This window comes from Myxocyprinus asiaticus, chromosome 43 (assembly GCF_019703515.2).
Source record: "Myxocyprinus asiaticus isolate MX2 ecotype Aquarium Trade chromosome 43, UBuf_Myxa_2, whole genome shotgun sequence".
Taxonomy (NCBI): domain Eukaryota; kingdom Metazoa; phylum Chordata; class Actinopteri; order Cypriniformes; family Catostomidae; genus Myxocyprinus; species Myxocyprinus asiaticus.
This window is the reverse complement of record NC_059386.1, coordinates 1,415,593-1,439,986: the sequence shown is the minus strand read 5'-3', so window position 1 is coordinate 1,439,986 and position 24,394 is coordinate 1,415,593. Positions and strand designations below refer to the sequence as shown.

The 24,394-nt window shown below is 44.0% G+C and overlaps 2 protein-coding genes across 6 annotated transcripts in view; both read right to left on the bottom strand.

Annotated features, from left to right (window-relative positions):
* The window catches only part of LOC127433365 (PH and SEC7 domain-containing protein 3-like), a 204,532-nt gene extending 186,249 nt beyond the window's left edge, over window positions 1-18,283 (bottom strand). For 4 of the 5 annotated variants that reach the window (XM_051685198.1, XM_051685199.1, XM_051685202.1 and 1 more), the window contains exons 1-2: window positions 18,174-18,283; window positions 15,145-15,241 (exon numbers count right to left, since the gene is read on the bottom strand). In XM_051685198.1, coding sequence (XP_051541158.1) covers window positions 15,145-15,198 — 54 coding nt within the window. In that variant the 5' untranslated portion in view covers window positions 15,199-15,241; window positions 18,174-18,283. The remainder of the gene's footprint in view (window positions 1-15,144; window positions 15,242-18,173) is intronic. The other variant, XM_051685200.1, reaches the window with a different exon arrangement.
* Window positions 1-24,394, bottom strand: part of LOC127433385 (uncharacterized) — a 257,954-nt gene that overhangs the window by 15,038 nt on the left and 218,522 nt on the right. The window lies entirely within an intron of this gene.

Below are 24,394 nucleotides of genomic sequence, written 5' to 3'. Positions count from 1 at the left end.
ACAACCACAGAGGTCGCTCCCGTGACTCTGTCCATGCCCTAGACCACAGAGGTCACTCCCGAGACTCTGCTCATGTTCACGACCACTGAGGTCATTTCCCAGTCATCCTGGACTCGTAGCCTTGAGCCTGCCACGGCTCTGCCTTCTAAAACTTTGCCCCTCGAGCCTGCAACGGCTCCACCTTCCATGGCTCCGCTCCTCGAACTTCCCACGGCTCTGCCTTTCATGGCTTCTTCCCTCGAGTTTCCTATGGCTCTGCCTTCCACGGCTCCAGTATCTAGTCTGTCGTCACCACCCAGGTCTCCTGACACTGTTTCAGCTCTGTGGCCATCAATCAGGCCTCCTGATCCAATCCCTACCCTGAGGTGGCCTCCTTGGTCTCATAGCTATCCGCCTGATCCGCTCTGGTCTTCTAGGTCTCCTGGCCATCCGCCTGATCTGCTCTGGTCTTCTGGATCTCCTGGCCGTCTGCCTGATCTGCTCTGGTCCCCTTGGTCTCATGGGCATCCGCCTGATCTGCACTGGTCTTCTGGGTCTCCTGGTCGTCCACCTGATCTGCTCTGATCTTCTGGGTCTCCTGACCATCTGCCTGATCTGCTCTGATCGCCTGGGACTCCTGGCTGTCTGCCTGATCTGCTCTGGTTTCCTTGGTTCCCTGGTCGTCTACCTGATCTGCCCTGGTTTCCTTGGTCCCCTGGTCATCTACTTGATCTGCCCTGGTTTCTTTGGACCCCAGCATCACTTGCCTCCTTGCTTCAGGAGCCGCTCGCAGGGGGGGGGAGCTCTGTTACGAATCACGCCTCTGTAGTTCCTCCCGCTCACCACCAGAGGGCTCCATCACCCAAGTCTCTGGACACCATTTCCCATAATCCCCGTACCTGGCACTAATTACCTGTTCACCTGTTTCTCATTTACTCAGCTATTTAAGACTCACTCTCACTCTCCATCATTGCGAAGTGTTGTTTTGCCCTGGCTGACATTTCTGAGCATTCTCTGAGTTTTCTGAATTACCTGTGTATGATCCTGGACTGTTTACCCTGTTTTGATTCATTGCTGCCTGTCTACTATTACTGCCTTGTTTACCTGGAGATAACCTGTGATTGTCTGCCACCTGCCCTGACCTCTTGCCTGTTTATTGACTACCCCTCTGGATTGCCTTTGATATTACTGTTGCTGGTGCTTGACCCCTGCCTGTCTGTATTACTACGTTTAATGTTATTAAAGCTGCACATGGATCTCAACCCCGCTGACTCATCATTACATCTACATTACATACTATAATGTTTGTCTTATTGTGTATTTCTATATATACTTATATTTCTATTCGCTTTTTATTTTTATTCTATTGTTTTATTGTTTGTGCACTGGAAGCTTCTGTCACCAAGAAAAATTCCTTATATGTGGAAGTATACTTGGCAATAAAGCTCCTTCTGATTCTGATATGATTCACATAGTAAAAGTGGTTTATGTTCTGTAGAAGTATTATTGTATTACTGTATTTTATGGAATATAAGTCGTGTTTTTTTTATCATCTAAAAGGTGCTGCGACTTATAGTCCAAACAAAGTGACTTGTTTACATAATTTATACGTAATTGATGTCGGCCAGTCAAACGCACTCACACCATAACACATATACTTAAAGGCAAACAGATGAAAAGATAAGTCATAGACACGGAAGTAACATTTTAAACAGGCATGTAACGACACACAAATTTCACGATACGATTATTAAAAAAAGTGCCCATCAATGTTTCGCTTAAACTTATTCAAGGATTCGACATGAATTTATTTTAAATCTTAAGTGACACAACAGTGTCTGGCATTGGCAACAAAAAGCAGAGCTCTGTAATAAAGTACCTTAAAGCTGCACTTTGTTACTTTTTTTTTTAATAAAACATGTTTGAAGTAACACCAGCGATATTCATATAATAAAATGATGATAAATTATAATAAAGTCAGAACAGTCAGATGGAACAGTTTATTGAAAGCAAATCATTTTCACACTGAAGGTGCGTATGGACATACGATTTCTATGGCAAGCTCAGAGAGAGTAAATACACATACACAGGGCAAAGTTACTTTATGAATCACATCCAAATTCAGTCCGTAACCATTGTTCACACGATATTCCTGTTATTTTGCTGATCACCATGGGACAGGGAAGTGGAGAGAAAGTCAGAGCGAGCCGCTATCTGTCATTCCTGATCCCTTCACCATTCTGAATCGGTGTGTGTGTTACAGGCCTCAGACTGAAGAGAGTGAGACCTCAGGCACAACATTCGGTAGGTGTGTGACACCCTCGGCCAAAATCAAGTTTTTCTGAATCAGCTAGTGTGATGCCAGCTTTAAGCCCATTTGAAGATTGGGCTGCCTGGCGTGTCGTTGCAAAAATAGAAACCATTCCAAAAACACGTGTCGCTGTTGTGGCTGGTTATGACAAAAACTCTATTTAACATGGAAAAGATATCTTTTATCGCGTGTTGCAGCATGTCTGCTCAGGACACGGTATTAGATTGCACAGTTAAAATCATGCCACCTTTTCAAAAGAAAATGTAAAAGGCTGCAGTAATCAGTCAAGAGTCCAATCCAAATCTTGAGTTAAAATACTCTGATGACTGCTTACTGCGAGGAAAAATACTGAGGTGGAAAATTTGTGGAGAGAATCAACTCCAGAGACTGAGCCCCGTACAGCCACAGCTCTGAAGCATATTTCTGCCTATTTGGCTGCGGTACCCAACAGTTCAGCAAAAGAGCGGCTTCCTTCCTCCCTGGGTCACATACCCGGTGTGCACAGTCGTCACCACGACTACCGTCCACGGGTTTTTTCTTGCAGGATTGGCGCTCCAGCGGTGGCCTTTCCGCCCCTGAGCGCCCAGCTGTGGCACACAGCCGCCCCTGATGTGGCAGTCTCCACGGGTTACAAGGGCAGGTCTCTTCCTCCCCCATCCCAGGCTATTCCAGGGGTGGTCACAAGGAGCCAGGTAAGTGCTTCGATGTCCCTAGACTCAGCACGGCCACGATGTGGTGTGGCACCTCGAGCTCCGTCCCACCGCGAGGCCCCACCTGCCGGTACATCCGACGACATTGTCCCCTTGATCCCCCTTGCATGGAACTTGGACGTGTGGCTCGCGCTTTCCAATCCGTCGCGATGGCTGATCCGGACCGTCCGACTCGGCTACGCGATTCAGTTCGCCAGGCGCCCGCCCAGGTTCAGTGGTATTCACTTCATCTCGGTCAAGAGCGAAAACGCTGCTACCTTGTGTGCGGAGATCGCTACCCTCCTATGGAAGGGCGCAATAGAACCTGTCCCTCCAGCCGAGATGAAGAAGGGGTTTTACAGCCCCTACTTCATCGTACCGAAAAAAGGCGGTGGGTCGCGGCCAATCTTGGAACTGTGAGTACTGAATTGGGCCTTACACAGACTCCCGCATTCTGGCAAGCGTCCGGCATCAAGATTGATTCGCGGCAGTAGACCTGAAGGATGCGTACTTCCACATCTCGATCCTTCCTCGACACAGAACCTTCCTGTGGTTTGCATTAGAGGGTAAGGCGTATCAGTACAAAGTCCTCCCTTTCGGCCTGTCCCTGTCTCCTCGTGTCTTCACAAAGGTCGCAGAGGCTGCCCTTGCCCCGCTAAGGGAGGTGGGCATTCACATTCTCAACTATCTCGACGACTGGCTAATCCTAGCTCACTCTCGAGTCTCTCAGGGCTTTGGGTCAACTGGGAAAAGAGCAAGCTCCTCCTGGTTCAGAGCATCTCTTTTCTCGGTTTGGAGTTGGACTCAGTCTCTTTGACGGCGCGCCTTAACGAACGAGCGCGCCCAGTCGGTGCTGGCCTGTTTGAAGGCATTCAAACAGAAAACAGTGGTTCCACTGAAACTTTTTCAGAGGCTCCTGGGGCATATGGCATCCTCGGTGGTGGCCACCCCGCTCGGGTTGATGCATATGAGGCCGCTTCAGCACTGGCCCAGACTCGAGTCCCGAGATGGGCATGGTACCACGGGACACAACGCCGGTCTGTCATCATCTTTTCAGCCCTTGGACCGACCTCTCATTTCTACGGGCAGGTGTTCCTCTAGAACTGGTCTCCAGGCATGTCGTGGTCATGACAGACGCTTCCAAAATGGGCTGGGGCGCTGTTTGCAACGAGCACGCAGCTGCCGGCCTCTGAACGGGTCCGCGACTGCATTGGCACAATTCTGCTCGCCCTGCAGAGGTTCCGGCCGTTGATCCAGGGCATGCACATGTTAGTTCGGACAGACAACACGGCAACGGTAGCATATGTCAACCGCCAAGGCGGTCTGCGATCTCGTTGTATGTCACAACTCGCCCGCTGTCTCCTCCTCTGGAGTCAGCAGCACTTGAAGTCGCTGCGAGCCACTCACATCCCGGGCAACCTCAACACTACAGCGGACACGCTGTCACGGCAGGTTACCCTCAGGGGAGAGTGGAGACTCCACCCTCAGGTGGTCCACACGATCACTCAGGCTAGGGCACCCTCTACGAGGCGCCTGTATGCCTTTAAGTGGCGTCTGATCGCTATGTGGTGTTCTTCCCGACGTGAAGACCCCCAGAGATGCGCAGTCGGATCAGTGCTTTCCTTCCTGCAGGAGAGGTTGGAAGGGAGGCTGTCCCCTTCCACCTTGAAGGTGTACATTGCCGCCATAGCAGCACACCACGGCGCAGTCAACGGTAAGTCCTTAGGGAAGCACGACCTGATCATCAGTTTCCTAAGAGGTGCCAGGAGGCTGAATCCCTCCAGACCTTGCCTCGTTCCCTCATGGGACCTCTCTGTAGTTCTTCAGGGTCTACAGAGAACCCCCTTTAGCCTTTGCAGTCAGCCGAGCTTAAGGCGCTCTCCTTGAAGACTGCCCTCCTGACTGCACTCACTTCCATCAAGAGGGTAGGAGACCTGCAAGCATTCTCTGTCAGCAAAACGTGCCTGGAGTTTGGTCCGGGTTACTCTCACATGATCCTGAGACCCCGACCGGGCTATGTGCCCAAGGTTTCCACCACCCATTTTAGGGACCAAGTGGTGAACCTGCAAGCGCTGCCCCAGGAGGAGGCAGACCCAGCCCTGTCGTTGCTGTGTCTGGTGCGTGCTTTACGTATCTATTTGGATCGCACGCAGAGCTTTAGAATCTCTGAACAGCTCTTTGTCTGCTTTGGTGCACAGCGGAAAGGAAGCGCTGTCTCCAAGCAGAGGATCGCCCACTGGCTCATTGACGCCATAACTATGGCATATCTCGCCCAGGACATGCCGACCCCGGTAGGGCTACGAGCCCATTCTACCAGGGGTGTAGCAGCTTCCTGGGCCCTGGCCAGAGGTGCCTCTCTAACAGACATTTGCAGAGCAGCGGGCTGGGCAACACCTTTGCAAGGTTCTACAACCTCCGGGTGGAACCGGTTTCATCCCAGGTAGTGGCACGCAACACAAGCGGATAAGCCCGGGATAGCCAGCCGGGTATATCACTTGCACATAGCGCCTTCCACCTCCTTTTGAGCTGAAGACGTGCGCCATTAATTCCCAGTAGTGTTCACAAGTTTGTTCCCTGGTTGACTTCCTCCGAGCCCTGTGGCAGTCGAGGTTTCGGAGAGATTCGCTGCTGGCCCAGTACACGTGCTAACTAAGAGTCCTGTTCTGGGGTAGGTGCTCCGCATGTGGCGGATCCCTGTAAGGCTAACCCCATGCGATATATATCTTCCACTAATTCATTTCCCTGTTGGCAAACTGCGTCTTCCTTGGGCAGAGCCCCTCTGCCCCAGTCTCCATGTTTGTAGTAACTCCTCCCCCATTGGGCAGGATCTACCTTGAAGACTCTCCACATGGTTGGAAAGACTATGTGACGTATCCATCCACTTAAATATCCCCCCCTCTCTTTGGGCGAGGTGTCGTCTCCGCTGTGTCTTCCCCTTGGTAGGGACACCCCCGACTAGACCTGGCGGCCCAGTCGGATAATCCCCCTTCTTTTTCAGGGAGTGGAAAAAAGAGAAGGGGAAAAGAGGCCACGACTGGGTTAAGCCTGTCTCTATCCCTTGGGTAGTCGACTTGTCTCCAAAAAGGGCCATTCGACACTCATCAGTATGTTGGGGAGGTTACGTGTCGACCTGGTGTGCTGGCTATGAGGCACACAGTAGTCCGCCCACCACACACTGCCAGTACACGTAACACAGTTCAGCCAATTGTGGCGATTCGTATAGGGACCCCTAGTGTCACTACATCAACACAACGTTGAGTGAGTGACAGATAGGGAACGTCATGGTTACTTGTGTAACCTCCGTTCCCTGATGGAGGGAACGAGACATTGTGTCCCTCCTGCCACAACGCTGAACTACCCGCTGAAATGGCCGGACCTTATATCGGCTCCTCAGCATAAAACCTGAATGAGTGGTTGCATACCAGCTCCTTTTATACCCGTATGTCCGGGGAAGTGGCATGCAAATACCACTCGCCAATTTTCATTGGCCTTTTATCAAAGACCAGAGGTGTCTCGGGCTCCCAAGAGTGACCCCTAGTGTCACTACATTGACACAACGTCTCATTCCCTCCATCAGGGAATGGAGGTTACACAAGTAACCATGACAATTTTTTCTTCGGAGCCGAATGCATGTGTGTTTGTCCTTGTCACCAACACTTACGCTGCTGGATTTACAGCACATATCAGCGGTCACCCTCACACGGTCGAGTGTTGTGCTTCCCCTGGGTGCTTTGGCGGCTGCAGGTACTAAAGGAGTATATTCTATAGAGTATATTTTCTTCTAAAAGAGCTCGCACAAACGATTGGCATCGTTTTAAAGATGGCCTTTTGCCTTTGTGCTACTGGATGTGGCCGTTATCTCTCCCCTCCGGATTCCCATGACATCTGTCTCAAGTGCTTGGGGCGCCAGCATGCCGAGGCAGCTTTCGTGAAGTGGCCACGTTCTCATTGCGAGAACATGCCCATGAGAATGTTGCGGCTCACCTACTCAGGTGGCCGGGTCGGTGAGCGCCGCGGGCGATCTGGATGTAGACATGGGAGCATTTCCGCCGGCTCAACCCCCGCGGACCTCCCATCCCCCAGCACGCTCGTTCTACCCGGAGGATTTTTTTGTCTCGTAAATTTGTAAATTTTATTTAATGTCTCATTCAGGGCTTGTGACGAGGATGAGTTATCAGTCACAGCATCGGAGGGTGGGCTTCTGCTGTTGGAAGTGGACGAATCTTCTGAGCTCCCGCCCATGGGCGGTAGAGCTCAGGATTAGGCTGGATGATTGGTTTCTGGTTTCGGAGTGCGACCCCGCCCCAGTGCCTTTCTTCCTGGAAGTGCACGAGGAGTCGTTGAAGGCACCTTTTTCTGCCCATACACACTTCGTGGGCTCATCCATCCTAACTACCCTCGACGGCGAAGCGGCTAAGGGATATGTCAAGCTTCCCCAGGTAGAGCGTGCCATAGCAGTGCATTTATGCCCGCAGGGCGCAGCCACCTGGAGGGACTGACCAAGGCTCCCTTCCAAGGCCTGTAAGTTCGCTTCCTCGTTGATGACGAAGGCTTACAAGGCCACGGGTCAGGTCACCTCTGCCCTACACGCCATAGCCATCCTGCAGGTCCACCAGGCCAAGGCGTTGAAAGATCTGCATGAGGGTAGAACCGACCCGGGGCTTATGCAGGAACTGCGTACCGGAACCGACCGCGCCCGTATGGCGATGAAGGTCACGGCGCATGCCCTGGGCCAGACGATGTCCACTCTGGTGGTCCAAGAGCGGCATCTGTGGCTCAACCTTGCAGAGATGCGTGACACCGAGAAGGTTCGCTTTCTCGATGTGCCCATCTCCCAAGGGGGGCTTTTTTGTGACACTGTTGAGCACTTCGCACAACAGTTCTCGATGGTGAGGAAGCAGATGGAGGCGATCAAACATATCTTGCCACAGCGCAACTCGTCCGCCTTCAGGCCTCCAAAGTCCCATGCCCCGTCTACCTCTCGCCAGGGCTGTCCTCCTGCGGCACCGGCCCCAGCTCCCATACCATCAGAGCCCATACGCCGGTATTTGAGAAGAAGATCCTCCCATAGGAAGGCGGCTCCACCCGCCCATCAGCCGGCCCCCAAGAACCCCAGATGGGCTTCGAGGCGGCCCTGACACGGGCGACCCAGGGATGAGGCAACTGACTCCACCTGGTCTGGCCCGGGTGAGCTTACCAGCCCTACCATCGCACCCTGCACATCTATCTGGACCGCACGCAGAGTTTCAGATGCTCGGAGCAGCTCTTTTCTGCTTTGGAGGGCAGCAGAAGGGGAAAGCTGTCTCCAAACAGAGGCTGGCCCATTGGATTGTGGATGCCATTTCCTTGGCTTGCCAGTCACAAGACCTGCCGTGCCCCATGGGAGTTTGGGCGCACTCCACTAAAGGTGTTGCGTCCTCCTGGGCACTGGCAAGGGGGACCTCTCTAGCAGACATATGCAGAGCTGCAGGTTGGGCTACACCCAATACCTTTGCGAGGTTTTACAACCTATGCATAGAACCGGTTTTGTCCCGAGTGTTACGAGGTAACAGCAGGTAGGCCGGGCAGCCGTTTGGGCGTACCACTTGCATTACGCCTTTCCCCTTTTTCAAGATGATAATGTGCGTTATTTTGTCCACAACAGTTCCCCGTAGCTGGTGAACCCTGGACGCCTCTTTAAATATTAAGCACTGTTCAGTGATGAACTCGGTGGAGGAGTGACGCCACCAGGCCCAGTACTTGTGGTATGTCCCTTTTCAGGTGAGCCCGGGTACTTGAGCTCAGTGCTCCATACGTGGTGATTCCCCTCTGGGTAATCCCATGTGACACATTTCCACTGTTCAGTTTCCCCTCTGGTGAACCCTGTGTTTCCCCTCATCAGAGCCTCACTCTGCTTCGGCCACTGTTGCTGTGTACCCTCTCCATAGATAAAGTCCACCCGGTGGTATCATTCCATATGTGAACTTCCCCGTTGGTAAGTCCATGTGAGGTATTCTCCATATGTTAACCTCCCTCCGGTAGCATGTGGTCTCTGTAGTGTCCTCCCTCCTGGAGAGGGAAGAGCACTTCCCAGCGTTATTCTAGAAGGTGCTCGGCAGGAAATTGCTTAACAGCAAATATCAGGAAAGGCCACCGCCTGTAGCTCCTTGGGTAAGTGCCTCCTCCCCCATTAACGGGACTAGGGAGACGCCTTACCTAAACTCGCAGGAAGGTCACAACATGGTCGAGCGCTCTCTGCGAGGCATGCAGCAGCTTGCCCATGTCCACTCTTCTGTACCTCGTGACACGGTTGAGCACCTGCGCTGTTTGCTATAGGAACCCCTAGTGTCACTACATCGTAGTCCCTCCTGCCGTGGTGCTGAACCGGACGCTGACCTGGCCTGGACTCTCTATCGACTCCTTGGCATAAATCTGAATGAGTGATGCACACCATCTCCTTTTATACCCGTATGTCCGGGGCGGAGAGTGGCATGCAAATTCCACTTGTCAATTCTCATTGGTCTTTTCTATTTTAAGCAAAGGTGATTGGGGCTCTCAAGATCGAACCCCTAGTGTCACTACATCGACACAATGTCTCATTCCCTCCATTAGGGAACAGGGTCTGGTTACACCAGTAACCCAGACGTTTTATGGTGCATTTGTGGTTTATTTATTTTTTTTTGGCATATTCTGAAAACTCCTTTTGTGTCCCCTGGCAAACAAAATTAAAATTAAATGCTTAATGAATCATTAAACAAGTAAAGAGTTTTTATTCATTTTAACATTTTAAGGTTTAGTCTTGGTTAAAATGATATAATCTTTTAAAATGTTGTATAGGGCAGCAGAACTGAATGAACGTGTTAAAACCTGTTAAAATTTAATATTAAAATGTAACAGCTCCAATACCATCATTAAGTTCGCAGATGATACGATGGTGGTAGGTCTGATCTGACAATGATGAAACAGCCTACAGAGAGGAGGTGCACACTCTGACACGCTGGTGTCAGGAATCACAACCTCTCCCTCAACGTCAGTAAGACCAAGAAGCTTGTGGTGGACTTCAGGAGAAAAGACAGAGAACACAGCCCCATCACCATCAATGGAGCACCGGTGGAGAGAGTCAGCAGCTTCAAGTTCCTTGGTGTCCACATCACTGAGGAACTCACATGGTCCGTCCACACTGAGGCCATTGTGAAGAAGACTCACCAGCGCCTCTTCTTCCTGAGACGGCTGAGGAAGTTTGGAATGAACCACCACATCCTCACACGGTTCTACACCAGCACTGTAGAGAGCATCCTGACTGGCTGCATCACTGCCTGGTAGGTCAACAGCACCGCCCACAACCGCAAAGCGCTGCAAAGGGTGGTGCAAACTGCCAGACACATCATTGGAGGTGAGCTTCCCTCCCTCCAGAAGATCTACACCAGGCAGTGAGTGAGAAAAGCTCAGAAAATCACCAGAGACTCCAGCCACCCGAGCCATGGGCTGCTCTCAATGCTGTCATCAGGCAGGCGGTATTGCAGCATCAGGACCCGCACCAGCTGACTTCTTGACAGCTTCTTCCCCCAAGTAATCAGACTTTTGAACTCTTGATCGCTCACAATACATATATCAGCGCTGCACTTTATTAGCCTCAGACTGGACTCATACTTCTCTTAATAACACACTGGCAACTGACTATCAACTGACAGTTGAATGTCAACACAACACTTCATATTTATTTCCACTGATTACATGTGGGGGGGGGGGGGGGGGGGTACAGTGTATTTTTATTGTATACAGTCTTCTTATTTTGTGTATACTGTATTTTGTATTAATATTATTATTTTGTTATTATTATTTTTGTGTATACAAATCAAAATCAAAAATCAAATCAAATCACTTTATTGTCACACAGCCATATACACAAGTGCAATGGTGTGTGAAATTCATGGGTGCAGTTCCCATCAACATAGCAGTCGTGACAGTGATGAGATATATACCAATTTACAATAACATCAAATTAACACAACACAATTTAAACATCTGTTATACACATAATTACACTCAACACTATACAAATAATAACATACACTGTACAGTATACAATATGCTGTTTTTTTTTTTTACTATATAGATACACATTATTCAATCAAAATTAAAAATTAAAATATATTTAAAAAAAGTATATATATATATATATATATATATATATATATATATATATATATATATATATATATATATATATATAGAATGTACAGTATTGTACTGTATTGACATTCAGGCTGTCGGTTGATAGTCAGTTGTTAAGAGAGAACATAATATAATAATAATAATATAATTTATGACAGTCCGGTGTGAGATATAAGAGTAAAGGTAATAAAGTGCAGTGCTGATGTATTTTGATCGTGGGAGATCAAGAGTTCAGAAGTCTGATTGCTTGGGGGAAGAAGCTATCATGGAGTCGGCTGGTGCGGGTCCTGATGCTGCGATACCGCCTACCTGATGGTAGCAGTGAGAACAGCCCATGGCTCGGGTGGCTGGAGTCTCTGATGATCCTCCAAGCTTTTTTCACACACCGCCTTGTATATATTTCCTGGAGGGAGGGAAGCTCCCCTCCGATGATGTGTCTGGCAGTTCGCACCACCCTTTGCAGTGCTTTGCGGTTGTGGGCAGTGCTATTGCCGTACCAGGCGGAGATACAGCCAGTCAGGAAGCTCTCCACAGTGCAGGTGTAGAACCGTGTGAGGATGTGGCGGTTCATTCCAAACTTCCTCAGCCATCTCAGGAAGAAGAGGCGCTGATGAGCCTTCTTCACAACGACTTCAGTGTGGATGGACCATGTGAGTTCCTCAGAGATGTGGACACCCAGGAACTTGAAACTGCTGACTCTCTCCACTGGTGCTCCATTGATGGTGATGGGACTGTGTTCTCTGTCTTTTCTTCTGAAGTCCACCACAAGCTCCTTTGTCTTACTGACGTTGAGGGAGAGGTTGTGCTCCTGACACCAGTGTGTCAGAGTGTGCACCTCCTCTCTGTAGGCTGTTTCATCATTGTCAGTGATCAGACCTACCATCGTCGTGTCATCAGCAAACTTAATGATGGCACTGAAGCTATGTGTTGCCACACAGTCATGTGTGTACAAGGAATACAGTAGTGGGCTGAGAACACATCCCTGCGGGGCTCCAGTGTTGAGGGTTAGTGATGAGGAGATGTTGCTGCCTATTCTAACCACCTGGCGTCTGCTTGTCAGGAAGTCCAGGATCCAGCTGCACAGCGAGTTGTTTAAGCCCTGAGCCCGGAGTTTCTCATCTAGCTTGGAGGGCACTATGGTGTTGACTGCTGAGCTGTAGTCTACAAACAGCATTCTCACATAAGTGTTCTTTTTTTCCAGGTGGGAGAGAGCAGTGTGTATTGTAGATGCAATGGCATCATCAGTGGAGCGGTTGTTGTGGTAAGCAAACTGCAGCGGGTCAAGATTGAGTGGCAATACAGAGCAGATGTAATCTCTGATTAGTCTCTCAAAGCATTTGCTGATGATGGGGGTCAGAGCAACAGGACGCCAGTCATTTAACAAGTTATTTTTGATTGTTTTGGTACAGGCACAATGGTGGATGTTTTAAAGCATGTGGGGACTACAGACAAAGAGAGGGAAAGGTTGAAAATGTCCATAAAAACACCAGCCAGCTGGTTCGCGCACGCTCTGATGACGCGGCCCGGAATGCCGTCTGGGCCCGCGGCTTTGCGGATATTCACCCGTCGGAAGGATCGGGTTACATCCGCTACAGAGACGGAGAGTGAACTAACCTCTGTAGCTTCGGCCGCGAGAGCTCTCTCCGCGAGGGTGGTGTTATTTCCCTCGAAACGAGCATAAAAAGTATTTAGCTCATCCGGTAGAGAGGCAGCGGTGTTCATGGCGGAGTTTTTATTCCCTTTAAAGTCCGTGATGATGTTAATTCCCTGCCACATGCTTCTAGAGTTGGTGGTGTTAAACTGTCCTTCAATCTTGCTCCTGTACTGGCGTTTTGCTGTTTTGATAGTTTTTCGGAGGGCATAACTGGCTTGTTTATGCTCCTCCGCGATGGCTCGCATTTCTGCCATCGCGGGTGAGACCGGCACACTGAGTTTATCCATTAAAGAATCAAAGACCGCGGGACGGTTTACGAGCCGTCCACCGCGACTCTGAGTGATAAACTAACAGCTGCTTTCTCTCCCACGATCGCGAAACCGGCTTTGGGGCTGTCACTTTATTTTTCTCTCTCTCATGCTAACCACACACACACACACACGCACGCGACCCCTCACAAACATTTTCGCACACATTTTTGGCTAGTAGATAGCTTCGTGATAAAGCTCAGCTTTGTCCCTAAGCTATTGTTCAAGCAGATACACGTGATAAACTGGTAGATACCATTGACTGGTTTCTCACCGCCCATATTCTCTGGCCGGAAGTCTCGCGTGACATACTCTCCACGAGAGTCACGTCCGCCATTTTGTGCGCATCCCTCCTTACACACACACACACACACACACACTCTCTCTCTCTCACACCCTCATGTGTTATAGGATTATTTTGGTTTCCATATCTAATCATATCACTGTTTAGTTTGTAGTTGTAAGTCGGAAGTTTATTGACTGCATTGTATTAATTATTAATTGATATTACTGCATAAATAAACTTTTGTTATATTTCAAAGAGAAGTGTTTTGGTTTGTTTTGCATACACCTGTGTCACATGCTGACGGGATGTCAGTGCTTGGATTCATTGTTTTTTTTCCGAAAATCGATATTCTTCGGGTGGCGATTTTCCTAAGAAAACAATCTAATATTGAGACTGTTATACTATCTGGTTATTAGTCCCTGATTCCAGGGTGGTGCCCCGGCAATATTAATCCTTATTAATATTCTATTGATTTTTGATAATTGATAATTATCTTTGATGATTGTTGAATTTGAAGGATCAGTAAGCTAGTGTTAATTTTAATTAATGTTTCATCGATGTTAATGATTAGTGATTATCTTTGATAATTGTTAATTTAAAGGATTAAAAAAAGCTAACATTGATTCTCATCAATGTTCTATTGATTTTAATAATTAATAATTATCTTTGATAATTATTAACTATTGCTAATAACCAAACCCGCTCCTAAATGTAGCGCACTACATTTACTGGAGCCCCATATGAGGTTTTAATGAGTTAGATTCTATTATTTAATTTAAATATTAATTAATAACTAAATATTAATTATTTTGATAGTAACACTGATCTAAACAACCAGTAAAGCCCTACACCAAAAAGCCCAGTCTGCTCTGATTGGTCAGTTGGCCTAGTATGTTGTGATTGGTCAACCATGTAGAGCATGTGTCGGAAATGTAACGCCCCTTTCCATAATCGAGTTTCATCTCCCGAGTATTCCTTAACAGCTGTAAACACTACTGTAACTAAGGTAACAGTGGCATCAGTTTTTGCCATACCAGCTCTAGCCCGAGTCCCATAATGAAAGTTTGGAAGAACAAGCTGATCGACCCGAACCACCTTTGCAAGCACGACTTGAGCAGTACGTTTCACAGTGGTAAGTTTTAATTTTGTGGCTTTCTTACAAGTACACTGTTGATTATTGTGAGCCTAACAAAGCTTCAAGTAAAAGACACATTGTGCATCTAAGTTAGTCATCTTTTGCTGGAATGGGTGTATCCCAACTTTTTTCGCCCGAGCTATGAACGGAGAACAATTAGTGAGCAAGTTAGCCGTGGACTACCGTGGATAGCGGCCGTAACATTACAGCTTGTAATTATATAAGACTCTTGAGATCGACCATTTTGTTACACAGTTTTAGGTAAAAGCCGGCCCACAGCTGAATAGTAAACCCTTACCAAAACAATAACATTACATAGCAAGTTAGCTGAGCACTACCGTGGATTGCAGACGTAAAATGACCGTTTGTAAAAATAAATCAATTTCCACTCTTGATCACTATTCATGATAGTAAGAATGACAAACAATCTGCATAATTCTACACAACTGTAGGTAAAAGTGGGTCTGCAGCTGATTAGCAAAACTATTTCAACACAATAACATTAGCTATCAGGTTAGCAGAGGCCTACAGCAGATCACTGGGTGGGTGTACACCATAGCTACAACACAAAACTCTGCATTTGAACTCTTGGTAGCAGATAAATCCACAAATAATCAAACATACTTACAGGTTGTGATCCTTGAAGCACCAGATTGTCCCAACAAAGTGGGAACTGCACCATCTTTCAGGAGTAACCGTCCTGAAAATTGGTTGTGGTTGTACTGCTGAGGAATAGTGGTAAAAATTAATTTTAACCACCGATTCTTCAATTCATCTGCCTTTGGAAGTCCAAACAAAGAGGTTTTGCTTTCGCAGTGAAGAAAACAGCGTCTTTTCGACATGGCGACAACACTAACCCAACTCATCCTGGCCTCGGCTATAACTTCCTTTGTTTGAGGGTGGGCCAAAGTAGCCCTTTGGCGGGCATTATGCAAATGTGTTACATAGTGACTAGGGTTGCAAAGGGGTGGAAAATTTCCGGTAAATTTCCGGAAACTTTCCAGAAACTTTCCATGGGAAGTTAAGCTGGGGAATTTTGGAAATATTGGAAAAAACTTTGGGCACTTGGCTATATGCTGCTGCATCTTTTTGGCATAACATAGGTCTTTGCACAGTATTTGCAAATGTACATAGCCTTTCCTTCTACATTGGCTGAGGTGAAATGTATCCAGAAAAAAGCTTGTAAAAAGCACTAATGCAATGCCATGCACAGTTATATAAATAGTTAGCTAAACAATTGGAATATTCTGGAATGGTAAAAATATTTTACAATTGATGCTGGACAAATTAATATAAATCGGCTAGATGAATAGATGAACACTCCTCAATCAGCATGCTAAATCAAACTATAACCTACGTTCTTGTATGATAACAGAAAACTGGCTAGCAGAAGGAACAGCATCACAGTTGAGCTAGGTAGCACCATGAAAGCTAGCCTCTTAAATTGTCAATGAAATGGTGTTAGCTAGCTTACATTTAGCATATCTGATTTACTGGCTAGCTAGCTACAGTATAAACACATTTTGATTTAGTATTTGCCAGTTAAACTTTAATACCATAGATCAAATATATTTACCCTAGTCATATCATCAAAACTTACTTGACTGGATGTAGTCCTTGGGCTCAAATGCAGTAGTGTGGCTTCAATAGTCCTGCTGTAGTAAGTACCTGCAGTTAGTGTGCTGTGTACATGTGATTGAGGAATACGCAGGGTAGAATTTGCATTAAATCTGGTTGTTTTAACCAAGATTATGCTGCAAGATGTTTTTGTTTTTTCCAATTACATTTAAGTTCCCTGTTATAGGATAACTTGCAATTTTGCAAATTTCCAGTGTATTCCCATTAATTCCCGTTAATTCCCATATATTCCCGTTAATTCCCATATATTCCAATTAATTCCCATGGAAAGTTTCCAACTTTGAAAATTCCTGGAATTTTGCAACCCTAATAGTGATGTAGATACTTTACGGAAGAAATGGCTGGACTACAATCCAGCTGTTTCGTGTAGTTCTTGAGCAGTGTTGTCTGTGAGACAGAATAACTCCCTTTTGCGTGGACTTTGTGCTTTTTTAAATTTGCAGACCTTTTACATGCACAAATAGCCATGTTACATATTAAAGGAAAGGTAAAATCCCAAAAAGTATAATAGGGCCTTTTTAAGAGAGACATTAAAAGATAGTTGCATAGTGGGAAATTTGGTTGCATATGTGAGTGATTTACTCGCATTGTAAAGGGCTGCCGCTTAAAGGAATAGGCTAGTTCACATAAAAATTTTAGTGATCCGACTCCAGTGGTTTAATCCATGTCTTCTGAAGTGATCCAATCAGTTTTGGGTGAGAACAGACCAAAATATAACTTTTTTCACTTGGCAATCATGATTTCAAGCTTGATTACACTTCTTAGCACCACTTTGTTCTCTGCACACCATCAAGCACTAGGAAGTGTAATCGAGCTTGATATCATGATCATGCCTAGAGAGACTGCAATGACAAGATGGACAGTGAAAAAGGGGTTATATTTTGGTCTGTTCTCACCAAAAACTGATCACATCACTTCAGAAGATAATGATTAAACTACTGGAGTTTTGTGGCCTGATGTTTAACTATTCCCATGGTTTTCAATGATGATTCTCACTACCGTAACAGTCATTTTTACTGTATTACTAAAAAGATGCTGTTGTACAAAGATTTTCTTAATTAAAATCAGCGAAAAATTATGGGCAGTACAAAAGGAGTACTACTATGATGTGTAATGTTTTACAATTTAAATAATATATAATTTTTCCACGTTGCAGTTGGTAATGAGAATATCATAATGAACAAGTTTTTTTTTTTTTTTTCCACATTCATGAGAATTGGGAGCTAAAATATGCATAACAGTCATGAAAATAAGGACACAGTGCCCAAAAATAGGCATCATTTTCTGTATGAAGAATATAATTTCTTATTTGTTTCTTTTGATTTGAATAAATAGTACCAGAACATTTTTGACAGGTTTTGAGAGAATAGCCAATGGTCCTAAAAACAGGCTTAAAAGACAAAAGTGTTAACTACATGAATACATCTCAATGAACACAAAGGCTGAATGGTGATGTTTGTATTGAAGTCTACAGTAACTCTCACTCAGCACTGTTACTATAGTCCGACTGAGTTTAATACAGCATTATAACATTTTTATAACACTATTATAACATCCATTACGGGCTCATGAATCATCACAGATTATTAATGATAACAAATCATCATTCATTTCGCTAGCAGCGTTTCCACAACGTTGAAGCTCCATCATCAATGAATCTATGAGCAGAAATCAGTGAAAGTCTTTAACCCTGTCCTTCATCATCATCATCAGTCTATTATTCCATGTATGTCTGTTTTCTCACTCATTTATCTCCGCGTGTGCTAAAATCTGTTAGCTTCACTTTTATTGATGTGAACGAGCACTGCAGCTCACACATAAACACAGTAAACATGTTTAAAGTGATGAATGTTTGTGTCAAACACACACACAGATATAACCGCGTATAAAGTGGGTTTGACTGAAACTGAATGTGAGACACATCAACAGTGAAATGAGCAGAAGTGAAAGCGCACATCGAGTTACGGGAAAATCCTGCAAAAAATGTAATAAAACAACCAAACAAACAGTGAAACTCACCGATATACTGATGTAAAATCACCAACGATCATTTAAATGTGGATGTGGAGCATCGCTGTAATGACTTCAGCACATACGAGCGCAGCGGTGTGTGTGCGTGCGTGTGTGTGTGTGTGTGAGTGTTGTGTTTTCATGCCCCCTCAGTCTCATGTCAGTTGGTACATTCCGCTCCCTCTCTCTCTCTCTCTCTCTCTCTCTCTCTCTCTCTCTCTCTCTCTCTCTCTCTGTGTGTGTGTGTGTGTGTGTGTGACCGTCATACCTCTGACATCATCATACATGACACAGTTTTAAGTCCAGATGTTAAATCCACAAGAGGACATCCGGGGATTTTGTGATAACAGTATGATAAAAATTACATAAAAAACTATTAACATATGATGTGATAATTATTTAGTAATGCTTTTATTTATACTGTATATATAATATTATAAAATTAATGTTATAATATATATAATTTTAAATTTGACATATATATATTTATAATAATTTGTTATTATTTAATTATATTATAAATATATTTATAGTTTATTAAAATATATTTATATAAATATTTATATTGAATATTTATTTTGTATTAATATATCATACTATTTATATATTTATGTATAAAATTAAAAAAATAGTAATTATATAATTTAAATAATGCTTGTAGAAGAAACATATTGAAATTGACTGAATTGTATTTTATTTTTTATTTTATTTTTTTTTGTTTTTTTTTTTTTGTTATGTGTTAAAATTATACTTTTTAAGCAAACACTGTAATGATGGGTAAAAAATTGTTTATATTAAAATTAAAATAAAAAAAATTATTATCTGACTATAGTTCACAGCTTATTCTGACCAAGAACTGCCCAATTACCCTGGAAAGGGTACATTTACATGTACATGTACATTTATTGTGAATTCCAGAATGAATAAATCGGATACCATAATAAACTGATGTGCAACAAAAAGGCAAATGCAGCAGTCAGGTTGTCCCTGAAAAAAAATATATGTTCTTGGTCAGAATTTCTGTTTGTCTTATTAATTACAGACTATTTCACAGGCATAACTCTACAAACAAAATAGAATATATAGTTTATATAGAGGATGTCTTGTTTATTTGATACTGACCCTCTCCCACTTGATCTTGTCACCTTTTTGTCAATGTACTGTGTGTCCTCTCATGCATGCTTGTGCAACAGTCCATAGCCCCATTTACACTTGCAACCAGGTAAATTACAGGAAAATCGTTGGGTTGCCTTTACTGGTAAAGTAACAAATGTGCTGTTCACACATGAAACTACTTTCCGTCTTTTTTCCGTTTTGCTACCATTAACACATCAGCACCAAATACTGTTAAACTATGTGATGTTGTTTGCCAGAAATGACCTCAACACGGCTTCGCTAGAAATGTGGGCTTTTAGTTTGAAAACATGGCGGGTGTTATTTTGTAGCTGAACGAACGGACTCAATGACACCATATGCGACAATTTCAAATGAGACTTTTGAGCTATAGAGAGCAAAATGCTGTCGCTAGCATCCAAAGGCAGAGACGCTATCTAAAGCTGAATAGCACAGTAATATGTACATATTTTGCTACAGAGAGGTCTGTGTGAAGAACGTGGGTTCATCAGAGAATACATGGGAAATCGCTAATTGTTCCTTTCAGCAGTCGGGAAATGTATTCATCAGCTCGGATGAAGCACTCTAGTTTCGCTATCTGACCAGTTTGTTGAAATTTTTCTTACTTCCGAGTCGCCGGTGTTAAACGGTGTCATCTCCGCCAGAACATTCTTACATCAGCACGACCTGACCTCATACGAACTCAAACCGGTAATCTTCTGGCTCTGTTCACACATACCATCAATAGGGAAATGTATAGGTAATGTTACAACTTCGCATTAAGGAAAATTGGCAGAGCAAAAATGACCAGTATTTTCAAAAGGGTTGTGTTCACACATGACCTGTAAACTGATACTTGTAGGTAATTTTCTGGAAAAGGCTGTTTGTGTGAACACGACTATTGTCTCCCTTGTATACAAAACTTTTTTCTGGCATACATAACATAGAAGTCATCCAATCAGATTGGAGCTTGTAGGTTTTTGAAAGATTAAAGGGCAATATGCATCAACAAGTTTTCTCCTGTATTTTTTATTGATCAATTTCTCTTTTGATGTTTCTGTTACAACACAAAAAAACAAATTAGTTCATTTGTTGAGGAGTCTTCAACATACATGAGTTCCATGCTGGGTGGTTTTCTGTGATATTTATGTTGTTTTGTTAAGAAGTAGGCTATCTTTCAAGATCATAAATGTAAATGTTACAACAACTATCAGTAGCAATAATAATGGTAGCTGTATTAATTATTATTATTATCATTATTGTTATTATTAGTTTCTAATAGATTACTAGACTACAGTATATTCAGTAGAGATTATGCAATTAAATATTAACACTAGGGGGTGAAAAGTCTTCATCCACCAGCAACTATGTTTCCAGCATAAGTCATAATAACTGTTCAGAATACTAAAATAATAATAATAATAATAATACCCTTGTTTTTAAAGATGGCTGTAAGGGTTCAGCCACTTCTGTTGGTTTTTTTTTTGATGTTCCCCTTTTGGGATGCTAGGTGGCATCCCTTTGGGTAGGGTTCAGCCACTTCTGTTGATTTTGTTTATATATTTTTGTGGCTGAATAATGACACATGTTTTGTGTTATGTTGTGGCAACACATGGCTTTGTTTGGTTTTCATTGCCATGTGTTCTTGTGTCTTGTCATGTGTTGCATGAGTGCACTTGGCTTTGTGTTTTCTCATTGTCATGTGCACTCATGTCAGCTCAGTCATGAGTGATACCCCGCCCCCCTTGTTCCCTTGTGATCAGTTTATTTGCCTCACCTGCATTCCCTCATTACCCTCCTCTTTTCCTTCCCTATTTAACCTCCCTGTGTTTTCTGCCCCATGCCAGTTCATAGTGGAAGTTATCCCTGTGTAGGTGTTTGGTCTGTCTGTCTATCTGTCTGTCTGTGCTGCTGGTGTCTGGAGATTCCTGTTCTGAGCCTGGTCCATAAGGCTCCCCTTCTCCTGCCCAGCCAACCCAGTTCCAGTCAATTTTTGAGACGCTGTTTCTCCACTACGGGGTAGTTTTTTTTTTTTTTTAATAAAAGCTCATCACTGCAATTCTGCTGCGAGTCCTCGCCTATCTACTCCCCTCCCTGACAATGGCTAGTTATGTGCTAATCTGTATTTTAAGGAACTGTGGTTTTAAAACAATACATATCTTTAAAATGTAGTCTTCAAGTAAGAAGTAGAAGAGGAAGATGAAGATTGGTTTTAGTCTATTTAGCATGAGGTATGACAGAGATTCGGATATCAGCTGTAATCAGCCCATCTGGGTGGAGAGACAAACATTACCCAGCATGCCCAAATCCCACAAGAGTCACTATTCACATTCAGCCTATAACAGGCCAGACCAGAGCAGAACTTTGTTTGATGAAGCAGTCAGTTTAAGCACAATAAAATCACTCAGCATTTAACAGATCCTATGTTTTTAAACAAAATGTATTGCAACATCAACTATGTGGATTTGCATACATTAGATATTGTATCTTACATTTATGCATTTGTCAGATGTACTTTCATTCAAAGTGATTTACAGTGCATTCAAGGTATACACTTCATCAGTTTGTGTGTTCCCTGGGAATCAAATCGATGAGCTTGGTGTTGATAACACTATGATCTACCAGTTGAGCTTCATGAACCTTTTATCTAAACTTAGCATACTAATAAGAATATTAATAACACAGTAGTAATAACTGTTTTCTAAAGGGTCATTCTGTGTATTTTGTTTTTGATCATTTTTTTACCATGAAAGATAAACATAAATGATAAAGAAATATTTACTCAGCAATACATTATTTTGTGGAGGGGGGTCAAAATGCCAATTTTCGCCTATGATTTTGGAGCAAAAATACAGGTAAAAAAATAACCTTAGAAAGGTGGCTGCATCATTATTTAAACTTATTCACAGAGATTGTCTATCCTGCAGCTCAAATGGTAGAGCATGGCACTAGCAACACCAAGATCATGGGTTCAATTCCCAGGAAACCCTTAAACTGAGGAAGTGTATACCTTGAATGCACTGTAAGTCATTTTGGATAAAAGCCTCTGCCAAATGCATAAATGTAGGTGGTACTGTGCCAAAACTGCTCCAATATGCCATATATCAAGAAAAAATAGCTTTGTACCATGTGATCCACCTTTGGTTTTCGGCCATTGAAAATGGGTAAAATTTTACAATATATGGATGGAGCCACATTGACAGCTCCATATTGCTGAGATTTAACTGTATAGAGCCTAAATATTATTATACAAAAAGAAAAGTTTGTTCTGAACCAGAATTTAAAAGGATATTAAGATACCTCTAGAGTACCTTTAGGTACTCCAACTTTGGAAAAACAACACAAACAAATGGTTTTTGGACTTAGACCATTGGCATTTAATGCAACAAGGGGCGCTGAAGACAACTGATTTTAGTAACAGACCTACCTATCTCTGATTAAAAATAAAATCATGATGCTGACAGCTAAGGTTATTTTTTGACATGTAGTTTTACTCCAAAATCAAAGGCCCTCTATAAAATAATAGATTACTCAGTAAATATGGATCCATGATAATTTGGCTTTCATCATCATTTATGTTTACCTTTCTTCAGTAAACCTCTTAACAATATATATATTAAAAAAATTCAGCATTTCTCAGTTTTGGTTGATTTGACACTGTATAAGCTAATAGTCAGTGTAAAAGTGAAATGCAAATAGGATACCTGTACAGGAACTGAAGGTGTAAGCCTGGCTGATGGCAGCATGGCATTCTGTGTTTCTACAGTCAATGATGAAGTCTTGCCACCATCCTCATCAGGATGTGATCTCATAGCAGCAGCCTCTGTGGCAGGTGTTGTCCTGTTAATCAGTACAGGTGTGTATGTGTCTCCATACAGCTTTGAGGTCCTCTCAATGACAGCAGAAAGAAAGGATGTCCTTTCGGGTTTCGCTTTGCTCTGAGCACCAGCTTCCTCTTTCTGCTTGGCGCTGTGAACCCAGCTGCTGCGCGTGTGCCACGGTTTGCCAGCCATTACGGTGGGAACAGCAGGAGCTGGTGGAAGGATGCAAGGCTTTGGGCTCAGTGGAGGTTTGATCCCTGGAATCCTGATATTCATGTCTGATCCTGCTCCTGGATGGAGGAAGCTGACTCTAGCAGCTGAAGTGAGTTTGGAATACACAGATGGAGAACAGCTTTCTTCTGAAGCACACACACTCACCTTACTCATGACTTAACAATTCCCGTGACATAAAATCCAATCAGAGAATTCTGGTCAGTAACAGCTGTCCTACTTTCAATACTCAGCTCATCTACCAACAAATGAGGAGCTCCAATCTGTGGTTTCTTCTTGAAAGGCAAAGTAATCCAATATTACACCATTGTAATTGACAATATTGTAATATTCTACTGTACCCCCTTGAACAGAGTCAGTTTCAGGTTGTCAGGGCCTCCAAATGGTAAATGAGAGGGTCTTTCTGAGGGCTGGTGGGGGTCTAGAGGGTGACTGCAACTGGAAGCAGAGGAAGGAAATCTTACCATGATGATGATCTCCTGTTTCCTGTACAAGAGGCTAATCTCTGTGTGGTAGGAGCTCTTAAACACTCACATTTCACAAAGGACAAGTCCCAAGATCATCAGGGCCACAGTGGCATGGATCCACCCAGATTAATGACTGGTCCACCCAGTCAAAGCTGTCGGGACATAATGATTGGAAATAATGAAAAAAAAAAGGCAAATAAACTGTATTGTGTCACACACGTAATAATTCTACCTTAAATACATGTGTTGCATCACATTTCTGGGGTACATTGAGATTGAGAAAACATTTTTTCCATACTGAATAATTTCAATATGATTAGTTAGCCACGATGAATTAAAACGGACCAATGGTGCTTTCTGCACAACGGACATGGATGAAACAGCACATTGTGCGAACATCCTCAGAGACATTGTTTCTGGTCCTGTGGAAATCAGAAAGTAAATGCTTTCACATAAACAAGTGTGGAGTGCCACAAGGCTCTGTATTAGGTCCTCTGCTTTTCTCCTTGTAAATACTTCCTTTAGGAGAGGAATTAGTTTTCACTGTTATGCCGATGATACTCAGCTTTATATTTTCTGTGGGAATCAGGAAGTAATC